Raw genomic sequence first — 12,500 nt, forward strand, 5'->3', positions numbered from 1 at the left:
CGATGTGTGGCTTTTCTAACACAAATAGCATCAGCACACACATATGTGGCGCCTTCAGACGTCCCGTCTGGGCTTCGGTTTTCAGCGCCTGTTGGGTCTCTGTCGAAAACGCTGACAACCTGAGAGCTGCAAGTATGTAGTGTAAACACACGCATGCAAACATCAAACTGGCAGCCAAACACAAACTAAAGTGTGCCAGTGACACATAAATCACTATCTATGAATGCACATGCTCAAATATACATGTAGTATATAAATATTCCTTACCAAGCATAAAGTATTCAAGAACTACAAGCATTGCATTTTGACTTGGTCAGTTGTGTCCTCCAGAAGAGGCAATTGTAATCTAAATGGACCCTTTTTACTTTCTTAAAGAGGACCTATTATGCCCTTTTACAAAGTCTTGAATTTGGTTTTCATGCTTAAATGTTCAAAAAACACCTAATTTTTTCCCATATTCTCCATTGTTGCAGCTCGTCTCTTCCCAGTCTGTCAGTAACGCTCTGTTGTCTCTAGTTCAAGAGAACGAGACAAGATTTTTACACAGTATTTTTAAGAGATCCTCAATGATCAAATACATGACTAGAAAAAAGTCTGCAGGTGCATTTGAAATGTTTAAACTGATCATATTGTAATGAATGTCATTACATGTAACGTAACCAATCACAGTTCGTTTTGTTCCGCGTCATGTTTAGGGGTATGAAAATGTAAATGTGTCTCTACAATAACAGACCGGCGTGCATCTAATAGATGATTAATTCAAGAACATGTGTAAGTTTACTGCAACAATGGAGCCACGAACTTCACATACTTTTGAAAATCCAGCGTTTAGTTGATCCTGGTAAGCATTGTCAACGTTGTAAACATGACGCCGTTCTTCTTCCACAAGGGGGTTAGGCGTCACGGCATTTGTTTTCAGGCGGACCGTTAAAGAACGCGACACACGGTCTCCCGGACATCCTGTAGAACTCAAACAACCAGATGACGACTTTGAAACTCCTGAAGTGTTTCCAGATAAGTGTGCCACATGCATCAGACGTTCAGCCAACGGTCCGTGGGCGTGACATCTGAGGCTGAGACTATTGACCTCCTAACTGAACTCCTTTCCACAAATTGATCATAGAAATAAAAACGGTATAAATAAAAATGAATAACACCGTTTTCTCTTAATCTTATTAAGTGCAAACACTAAGTGCAACCATAATCTAAGTACTCTCTCAATATTCAAAGTGCAAATAGAGACCCAATTTCAAAATGATGAGAGACCCATCAGGGAGCCGCTTTCAAAATGCGGGGTATTGAAATCGTGTTTGAATGCGCGCGTTCACGTTTTACTTTCGCTTTCGATTTTGCGATTGTGTGTACTTTGTGATTAGGAAGCGGCGGTGCCGAACGTACATTCTACAAGATAAGACATTTGTCAGACGCTTAGGCTCTGTTGTGCAACGAAACCTCCGCTATGGTCTTGTCAGTCATCTCATCATGTGATCAGTGAACTCTTGATTCCTGCTGCACAACGTACAGCTCTGCAGCTCATGTTGGATGAGCTGGATGGGATTGAAGTGACTGTTATCCAACTGAATTAAATGGTTTTTAGTTTCTATAAAAATCTAATCGACAGTGGAGGCGTAATGTAAATGCAGCGGTGACATATTCTATCCTAATTTCACCCTCACGCCTCCGTCATGGCAATATCACGAGACTGCTTTTCACCTCGACGAGAAATCTCGTCACGTGGCACGTCACACCCCTAGTAAAAAAGTATAATAGGACCACTTTAATGCACATAATTTAATGCTGATTAATGTTAATTTAATGGCAATAATAACAAAAAAGAAGCATTAACAAATGGCTTTTGCTGATCTGAATGTGACTGAGCATGACAAACACACGTTTGGATGGAGATGTTACAGTTTTATTGAGCTGAAGATCAAATGAATGACTCATGAGTTGACCGCCGCTTTATTGGGAGCAATAAATCATCTGCTGCTGCTTTCATAGAGTTCAGGATCTCCTCTGGAACAGATTCAACCACAACCAGCTGGAGAATTACATTTTTGCTGTTCAAATTACTCTTTCAAAAGTTAATTTCATTTTAAATATGCATGTATTCATTCAGCAGATGTAAAGAGAGTTGCAAATGTTCCAGATCTATAAATCATCATCTTGCTTCTCCAGAAAATGTTCTACATCTACATCTTTATTAAACTGTTTTCAACATTGATTTTAATCAGAAATGTTTCTTGAGCAGCAAATCAGCATATTATAATGATTTCTGAAGGATCATGTGACACTGAAGTCTTTCAAAATACTATTGTGAAGTTTATTAAATTTTAAATGTGCATGTATTCATTCAGCAGATGTAAAAAGATTCCAGAAAATGTTATGTATCTATATCTTTTATTTTCCAGTGGTTTTTCTCCTTGAATTTTCCATCTTCTCAACTACATAGTGGTCAGATATGTCTGCTCTTTATTTTCCAGTATGATCTCGGCCAGTACCCACAAATCCTTTCTGATGTGAGCCAATCTGTGTGTGTTTCTATAGATGTGAACCTGCTTGAGTTCTGGGAGCCGGATGTGTTCAACTACACGACTCTCCTGCTGAGCGAGGACGGAGGTGTGCTGTACGTGGGTGCTCGAGAGGTCATCTACCAACTCAACATAACCAACGTGTCAATCAAGAGCAACCAGGTGAGAATTATTCCTGCCTCATAATTCATAATGTAGCCTGAAATGTCTTTTAAAGACTCTTTCTGTTAGTCACACACAGTGCTCAGTGTTGTTTTCCACACGTGTGATGTTATATTGACTGTGTTCTGTTCCAGCTGATGTGGAAAGTTCCAGAGACTGACATGTCAATGTGTATTTTAAAGGGCAAATCTAAAGAGGTAATGTGGAAAAATGCCTTCGATCTGAATATTTTATCACTGACGGTGGAAACTTTGTAAATATGAGGATACTTTTATCTGTAACTGAAATGTTTTTTGTGCTTATGTGATAGACGGACTGTCGAAACTACATTCGAGTTTTGCAAGTCGTGGATGAAGACAATCTGTATGTTTGCGGGACTCACGCGTTTCAGCCTTTCTGTGATTATCTGGTGTGTACAACTCTTAATATTCACTTATGAAACCTTCAAAAATGTTTAAAGTGTCAACCAAGCTTACCAGCAAACGCTCTCAACTGTGTAAGATGTTTGCAAGTTTGTACTTGAGCAACAGTAAGCGCCCACTTTTTATCGGCATCGGTTCCTATTTTCTCCAAACAGATTTCGAGAAATTCTTCAATAAAGACTTTTAAGTTTTGAACCAAACCAACCAGCTCACAGATAAATAACATTTCAAACATTTGAGGCAAAGAAGTATTTGAAAATTTTGCTTTGTGAGCATCTTTTATGAAGGAATGAGCTTCTCTGCCCATAAAGTATTACAATAATACGACCACAACAATAATAACACTGAGAATTATTAAATGCAGCTATTAAATGTAGTTTATAAAAAAAAAAAAACTAAATGACACTGGAGAGCAATCTTTGGAGAACAATCTAGTATTAATTAATTTATTAATATGAATTATATATATTATTCTATAATATATTATTATAGAATGTATAATGTAATTACTTATATATTTTCATTTTATAATTGTTTAACTTTAGAGCTCAAAAATTACTTATTTATTCTATAATATGCTATTATAGTATTATAAGTGTGTGAGTGTGAATCACAACATAATTCTTGATGTAATTAAAAAGATTCACACACCAAAACGAGTCAATATACGAGACGAGAGAGAGCATGTCTTAAACAACCTTGTTGAATTGCATTATGGTTTTGGTTAACAATAACAACATTGCGATCTTTACTTTTGGAAACTCAGCTGTTCCGCTTTATAGTTTTAAACACAAAAGTATTATTATCAATTTTAATATGTGTGGTATTTTGGTTTGTCTCTGTATTGTCAGAACTTCCTTGATATTTTGATAACAATGACTCTGTTACTAAATTGTGAGTTTTAATACAATAGTTTCCTCATTTTCTTGCTGTATAGGGATTTAGCACCAGGTAGTTATAGGATCTAGCCACCAGGGTGGTTCCCCGAGAGGTAATAGTTCCCCTAGTTTTCCTGCTTGCATTCGCATCGGCAGTAGGAATTCTGAAGTGACATAATCCGCTCTTGTTGTTGTGACTTTTATTTTGACTGTGCTGAGAACACCAGAGCACACAGTGCTCCTATTCTCCATTAGCTTATGATCTGTTTAACAGTCCTGTCTAATACATTATTAAATAGAACTGTTATACAAAGAAACTAGACAGTATATGAAAAAGTATTTGCGTTTGCCGTGTGGTTAATGCCCAGTGTCGCTAGCTGAGCAGAAGTACATAATCATGTTTTTCTTGGTCCAAAGTTGCGTTGGCAAAATCCAGGTACTTCCGCCAATAGTTCTAGGAACTATGAAAAGATTCCTCCGGTGCAAAAGCCCCTAATGACGTACAACAGGATCATGTGACTCTGTAACCTGATCTCTTTATTTACGTTTACTTATTCGGCTGACACTTTTATCCAAAGCGACTTGCATTGTTTTTAAGGTGTACATGTGATGCTTTATATCTGTTCCATTACTTATTTCGCTTTTACATGATATATCGGCTACCATATCGGTATCGGCCGATATATGTTCATTTTTAATGTTACCGGTATCGGCCCGATAAGAAAATTTGGCTGATAAATATATATAAGAGCTGATAAATAATGGATTATTTCCTTCAGCTGAGACACTTCAGATCCATGATGGTTTTGAATTGCTTGAAATATGATTGAAATCACTTCAAAAAGGACAATACAGTTAAGTTCAACATGTGCAGCACAAGTCTGTCATATAAACTACATAATATTATAATGAGAACATTATAATTGTGTGTTTGGGACATGGCATTAATGGTGAGACTTTTGTTTTTGTAATCAGGCTCTCAAAAATTATATAAAAATGTGGATTTAGATTTATCTGCCAATATATCGGTTATCGGCTTTTAAATATAAAGAATTATCGGTTATAAGTATCGGCCAAAATTTTCATATCGGTGCAACCCTAATTTAATGTAACATTCTGAAGTCTTTGAGATACTACCGGCTCATTTCTCTTTAGTCTCTGCAGAATTTCAGTTTGCACAACAAACAAGAGGATGGCAGGGGGAAATGCTCCTTTGACCCTGCCCAAAGCTTCACTACTGTAATGGTTGGTAAGTTCACCTGCAGTTTCCTTCTGTTACCTGAAGCACATCTGCAGGACACTCTGTGTTTTGTCTGGTACTCTTTATATCCTCACGTTTCCAGTAGGAGTGAGTTAACTGCTTGTGTTTCCTGTTCAGATGGCGAGTTGTACTCGGGAACCGCTTATAACTTCCTGGGCAGTGAGCCGATCATCTCTAGATCTTCTCCGTCTCAGAGTTTACTGCGCACAGAGTATTCCACGTCCTGGCTCAACGGTACACCGCAAATGTTTCCACGACATAAAACAATATACTGTATAAGTACATATAGATATACATGTAGGCATAGTGTGAACGTGTTCCCTCTATGCTGTCAACTTTAGTCTCATTTACCTAACGAACCTACTATTAAACACATTTCTCACCTGAAACTTATTTAAACTTCATATTAAATTTGACAAAAATGTGTGTAATTTATCAGAAACAAAACCATAGACTGTAAAAATCTCATCTAGCTTTAAAATCAATCATGAGAATTTGTCACCCTGGGTCACACGACCATGAATGATAAAATTACTTCCTTGAAGTGACCATCACATGTACCCTTCACTAACGGACTTGTAGAAGGGCCCTTTGTGAAGGGATTCAGTTCGTTTGGAACGCCCCTACAAATAGTGTCCCCTTCCTGAAGTGGCCTTCAAGGGCGCAAAAACGGCTTTTGGAATTCGCCCACGTTCGCGTTCGCACTCACTCAGTCCAAAAATGACATAAAAATCATCCTCAATATGAACTCAGTTCCAGGGTTATTATTATTAATGAAAACTAAAACCAAAATTATTAAAAACATTTATGTTAATTGAAATAAAATGAAATGAAATAAAATAAAATAAAATAAAATAAAATAAAATGAAATAATATGAAATGAAATAAAATAAAATAAAATAATATAAAATGAAATGAAATAAAATTGAAATGAAATTAAATGAAATAATTAAATTAAATCTAACTGTTATCTAATAGTTAGATTTTATTTTATTTTATTTCATATAAAACTTAAACTAAATGAAAATTAGAAATGTTGTCTTGGCAACCAGTGTTATTTTAGTATCATTGATATATTGTACTATAATTTTTTTAATATTTTGAATTAGATTTTATTTTATATTTTTGTTTTCATTTTAATTTTAGTCATTTTGTTGTGCGTTTTCATCATTTTTATTAGTTTTTGTTATTTTTTTTACAAAAAAAAATGTCTAAATAGTTTTTATTCAGTTTTAGTTTGTCATTTTAGTACATGAATTTAAACTAAACAAAAATTAGAAATGTTGCTGTGGAAAATAGCTGAAATAAAGTTAAACTTTTTTAAAATTTGAATGTTAATGTGTATTTTATTTTAAGTAATGTAAATATTTTTTATGGTTTTAGTTAACGATGATAACCATGTTGGCAACTAACTTAAGTTTAAGGTTTTTTATTTTATGTCAGTTAATGTTTGTTTTATTTCAAGTAATGAAAATGTTTTTTGTATGGTTTTAATTTTGGTTTTAGTTAATAATAATAATAACCTTGTTAGCAACTAACTGAAGTAAGTTTAAGCTGAAACTGGAAATAAATAAAAACTAAAAATCAAATAAAACCTAAACCTAAATAGTAATATTTAATAATAATAATAATAAAACAAAAATAAAACTAACAAAAATGACCAAAGCACATAACAAAATTACTAAAAAAAAATATATATATATATATTAAAATGAAAACTGAAATATAAAGATAAAAGCTCATTCAAAACATTAATAAACCTATAACAGTATGTAAATAATACTAAAACAGCACTGCTCAGTTGTGACTCTCTCCTTCATGTGATTCTGGTTGCCTGTTCAGAGCCCAGTTTCGTCTTCGCCGATGTGATCCGAGAAGGGCAGAACAGCCCGGATGGAGATGACGATAAGATTTACTACTTCTTCACAGAGGTGTCGGTGGAGTACGAGTTCTTCGGCAAGCTGCTGATCCCCAGGATCGCACGAGTTTGTAAGGTGAGAGCAGCCATCTTATCTCTCAATCTTAATCTTACTCAGCTGCGGCTGACACAAGATAATTGTCAGTTTTCACCAGCGCTAGTGTTTGCTAGAAGTTTATTTTTGTCATTTGGCATTTAGTTTCCAATGAAGGCAGGAAAATGTATTTGTTCCACATGGTTAGGTTTTTTCCTCTCAGTAAAAGTCATCAAACTTCCCTCTTTGTCACCTCTGATGGAGGTTTCTATCTTATCATCTTATCTATATCTGATGATCTCATTTTCTGTTTTTCATTCTTGCTTTATCTGACAACATCTTGTTTTCAGTTTCTCTATCTACTACTAGAGAATCAACATTTGATCAAATGTCATTTTCGTTACATAAAAACCATTCAGAGCTGAAGATTATTTAAAGATGTTCTTGCAAGCCACATTTTTTGACAAAGGTTGGTGCATTAGTGTTGTCAGAAGTACTGACTTCAGTACCGAAATTTTAAAAATGTGACGCTTCGAGCGCTGTTGAGCAGATTTGTCAACACCTCTGATTGGCCATTGTGTTCACGCACTCAACAGATACGTCTGTGATTGGCTACAGTGATCAACGCTTCAAAAAATTTTGTGATTACAGAAGTCTTTCAACTTCCATACAATAGTTTGAAAACCACACAACCTTGTGCTTGAGACTGTTGTTAGTTTTAGTTTCAGTTATATTCAAATATTTACTTTATGTAAATGACACCATGCAGATGTAACATTGTAAACATTTTTTCTATAAAGTGTGTCACATCTCTCTTTATGACAGGGTGATCTGGGAGGCCAGAGGACCCTACAGAAGAAGTGGACATCATTTCTGAAGGCCAAACTGGTTTGCTCCATGCCTGAGCTCAACTTTGTCTTCAACGTGGTTCATGACGTGTTCATTCTGAAAGCCCCTCACTGGAGAGACACCGTCATCTATGGGGTCTTCACATCTCAGTGGTGAGCTTCAGCACATTTGTTTATGGATAGTTAAAGAGCAAAAATAAAAACCTCGCAGTACTAAATGAGCATGTGTGGTATTTAAAACCACTTGTTCCAGTTAGGCTTGATTCATCTGTGAGTCATAACATTGGACTGATGCAAAACAAAAGAAGTGGTACAACTGGATTTTTGTTTATTCATAAGGGAAATGCATTTCTTGTTTCTCTGTGTTTCAGGGGGAATGTTGGTCTGTCCGCGGTGTGTGCGTATAACATGAGTTCAGTGCATGAGGTCTTCTCCAAAGGGAAGTACATGCAGAAGGCCACGGTGGAGCAGTCCCACACCAAGTGGGTTCGATTTAATGGTGTCCCCCCGAGTCCCAGACCCGGAGCGGTTAGTATTTGCCCAAAGCATGGATTTCAGTGGTATATATCTGTTCACAGGATCCTTAAGTTTAAAGGGTGCTGGGAAAGGGAGTTAGTCATGTAAATGAGGGTCAAAAAATAAAATAAAATAAGATAAAAATGTATAAGATATTTTTAAAATAATTATAAAATAAATAATATAAAAAAATAAATTTAAACAATATGTAAATAAATATAAAAAATATTTAAATAAATAAAAAATAAAATTAAAATAAAATAAAGTAATTATAAAATAAATAAAATTAATTTAAAAAGTATTTAAACATTTAAATAAATAAAATAAAATATTTTAATAAAAATAAGATTTTAAATAAAATACAAATAATAAACTACATGCAAACAATAAAAAAACACATAATATATAATTAAAATGTAATAAAATTATTACTACACACACACACATATATATATATATATATATATATATATATAAATTAAAATAAAATAAAGTAATTATAAAATAAATAAAATTAATTTAAAAAGTATTTAAACATTTAAATAAAATAAAATATTTTAATAAAAATAAAAATAAAATTTAAATAAAATACAAATAATGAACTACATGCAAATAATAAAATAACACATAATATGTAATTAAAATGTAATAAAATTATTATATATATATATATATATATATTTATATATAAATAATTAAAATTAAAATAAAATAAAGTAATTATAAAATAAATAAAATTTAAAAATAAATTAAAAAAATATTAAAACATTTAAATAAATAAAATAAAATATTTGAATAAAAATATGATTTTAAATAAAATACAAATAATGAACTACATGCAAATAATAAAATAACACATAAAGTATATAATATGTAATTAAAAGTAATAAAATGATTACTATATAATAAATAATTAAATAAATCAATAAAAAATATAATTAAAATAATTATAAAATTTAAAAATACATCTTTAAAATTATTAACATTTAAATAAATAAATAAAATAAAATATTTTAATAAAAATAAAATACAAATAATGAACTACATGCAAATAATAAAATAACATATAATAAGTAATTAAAAAAATTATTATAACTATATTCAATAAATATATATACATACATATACATACATACACATATATATATATATATATATATATATATATATATATATATATATATATGTGTGTGTGTGTTATTGTAACTCATAATTAGCATACATTAACATAATAAATTGTCAGTACATATTTGACATAAGGAGAAACTAACATTTGTCAGGAAGTGCTATCGGCTGAAGCTAATAATGTCACCTCTTAATTGCTCTATCATTAATCATTTCATTTGAATATTATACATTTCAGTGCATCAACAACCTGAACCGCATGCAGAACATCAACTCGTCCCTCCAGCTGCCTGATAAGACGCTGCAGTTTGTGAGGGACCATCCGCTGCTGGAGGACCCCGTGCTGCCCATCGGCAACGGCCCGCGCCTCATCACCAAAGACGTCAACTACACGCAGATCGCCGTGGAGAGAGTTCCGGCCCTCGATGGCAACATCTACGATGTGATTTTCACCGCCACCGGTGAGTGAATGCAGTGAAAGAATGTGAAAACCACACGAAGTGAAAGTCTGGTTTTGATTTGTTTCTTTACACCGGGGTTTCCCAAACGGGTGTTTGTGAGATGATGAAAAGCTTTGAATGTAAAATTAAAATAAACAGATGGGGCTGCACGATAATCATGAAATTATCCGCCGCATTCAGCGTCTCTGTTCACAGTAAACGCAGCAAAATTCATCTCTGCTTGTGCTGCAAGATCAATGTGCATTTAAATTTACTTTATTTATACATTTGCATAATTTCCAACATTTTTGTTCACTGAAGTTTGCAGCATTTCAGTAGTATTCCTCCAAAATAAAAGCTTGAGCACTTGAAATGTTTACAACTTGAGGGTTTGAACGCTTAAAAAAGTGAAGAATATAAGACATAAATATTAATATTAGTAATTTGTAGTGTAAATAAAGTATTATGATAATTATCAAGTATTCATTTTTTATTTTTTTATTTACAATTCTAGTTTAAAACAGTCATTTTTCTTTCTTTATTTTTATAATTAGTTAAAATATAATGAAAATAATCATTTAATAATAATATCAAAAAGTATATAATAAAATATTAGTAATAATATATAAATAATAATGATAATAATAATACATTATAAATAATAATTATGCTAATAATAATAAAATAATCATTCTTTTAATAATACTAAATTAATTTATTAATACTATTAAAAATGATATAATAAAATAGCATTATTAATAGCAATAGTAATATATAAATAATGATTATTATTAATAATAATATATTATATAAAATAAATAAATGATAAGTATTATTATTATTATTATTTATATAATATATAGTAATAATAATAATTAGTAGTAGTAGTAGTAGTAGTAGAAGCAATAGTATTATCATAATTATTTATATAATATAATATAATTATTTTATTTAATTTGATTGGGTTCCTAAAACACCAGTGTGAATGCAATGTGGACTGAGTCACGATCACGTCTAAAAAAAGGTCCGAGTCTACTTTAAATTTCAGCTTCAAAGTCAAAACAAAACACTTACTAATAAAAGAGTAAATATTTTATGTTTACTTGCATATCATGAGACCATTAACCCACATCAGAGAACCGTGAACTGTGAATGTGTTGTTAAATTATTGAAATATTAACTTAAAATCTCAGGAGAAATTCAAGTAAAAAGGTTCAGGTGACAAAAAAAGTTTGGGAAGCTTTGCTTTACAGTAAAGTGTCATGACGGTGATTTAGATGGCATCTTGTTGATATCTGTATATCTAATGTGTTCTCAGATAAAGGTTTACTGCACAAGTCTCTGGTGTTGGAGGGCGAGGTTCACACGGTGGAGGAAATCCAGCTGCTGAAGAACCCCGAGCCAATTAAAACACTTTTACTCTCCACACGAGCGGTAAGAACCCAGAACAACACTGTAACAGCTAAGATTCGTCTTATCAACGTGACCGTTTGAGGATCAATCATGTGAAATAAAATCGACATAAACACGTTTCATTCACTGTGATTTCGCAGCAGGGAGGAAGTTTCCATATGGTGGAGACAGACAGTCTGTACAGACTCTGTTCCCCTTCCAGCACCAAATCATCTCCAGTTTCTTGTTTCTCATTCTCTCACACACACACACACACACACACACACACACACACACACACACACACACACACACACAGGAGTTTATATATTCTTATGTGTATATATACACAAGAATATGTATATATACTTTTTTGATCCATATGTATGTTATGTATGTTAGTGCTGTCAATGCATGCATTTTTTTCCAATTTAACGCATTATTAAATATTAACACAATTAACGCAGCATCCGTTTTTTTCTGTCATCCTTTGGCTAGCATTACAATATATGATCACGCTCTTATTCATGCAAATGCTTTTAAACCATTTAAACACGCCAAAAGAGAAAAAGAGAACGCGCTGTCTGTGAATGTCCTGTCACATACATGATGCACAGAAAGACGTGCGCCAAAGACGCACCAGAATAGAGTTCTATGTCACGCTTGAACAATAACACGCACAATAATGCCAAAAATAACCGTTTTGTCAAGTATCCTCATAAGAGCAGCCTTGAATGAGTTAAATAATGTCTTAAAATGAAAGTAAAGAGCTGTGAGAAAGTGTGAGATCCGCGTCATGTGCAGAAGCGGCGGCTCTTAAAGTGACAGCAGCCACTAATGCCGTCTGTCATAGAAGATAATGAAAGAACAAAGCTAACGGAGAAAAGTACTCACTGCTCTTGACTAAAGAACTTTTGTAGCTTTAATAATGATTATCTATATTTAATTTCTGTGATTAATCACGATTAATCAC

The 12,500-nt window shown here is 32.8% G+C and overlaps 1 protein-coding gene across 6 annotated transcripts in view; it reads left to right on the forward strand.

Moving 5' to 3' along the window:
• sema4d (sema domain, immunoglobulin domain (Ig), transmembrane domain (TM) and short cytoplasmic domain, (semaphorin) 4D) overlaps positions 1 to 12,500 on the forward strand; it is a 73,079-nt gene that overhangs the window by 44,588 nt on the left and 15,991 nt on the right. For all 6 annotated transcript variants that reach the window (XM_051878026.1, XM_051878020.1, XM_051878025.1 and 3 more), the window contains 10 exons: positions 2,548 to 2,693; positions 2,828 to 2,890; positions 3,004 to 3,102; positions 5,149 to 5,242; positions 5,372 to 5,488; positions 7,097 to 7,248; positions 8,032 to 8,207; positions 8,426 to 8,582; positions 9,934 to 10,156; positions 11,454 to 11,569. In XM_051878026.1, the coding sequence (XP_051733986.1) occupies positions 2,548 to 2,693; positions 2,828 to 2,890; positions 3,004 to 3,102; positions 5,149 to 5,242; positions 5,372 to 5,488; positions 7,097 to 7,248; positions 8,032 to 8,207; positions 8,426 to 8,582; positions 9,934 to 10,156; positions 11,454 to 11,569 (1,343 nt within the window). The remainder of the gene's footprint in view (positions 1 to 2,547; positions 2,694 to 2,827; positions 2,891 to 3,003; positions 3,103 to 5,148; positions 5,243 to 5,371; positions 5,489 to 7,096; positions 7,249 to 8,031; positions 8,208 to 8,425; positions 8,583 to 9,933; positions 10,157 to 11,453; positions 11,570 to 12,500) is intronic.

This window comes from Ctenopharyngodon idella, chromosome 21 (genome assembly GCF_019924925.1).
Source record: "Ctenopharyngodon idella isolate HZGC_01 chromosome 21, HZGC01, whole genome shotgun sequence".
Lineage (NCBI taxonomy): Eukaryota > Metazoa > Chordata > Actinopteri > Cypriniformes > Xenocyprididae > Ctenopharyngodon > Ctenopharyngodon idella.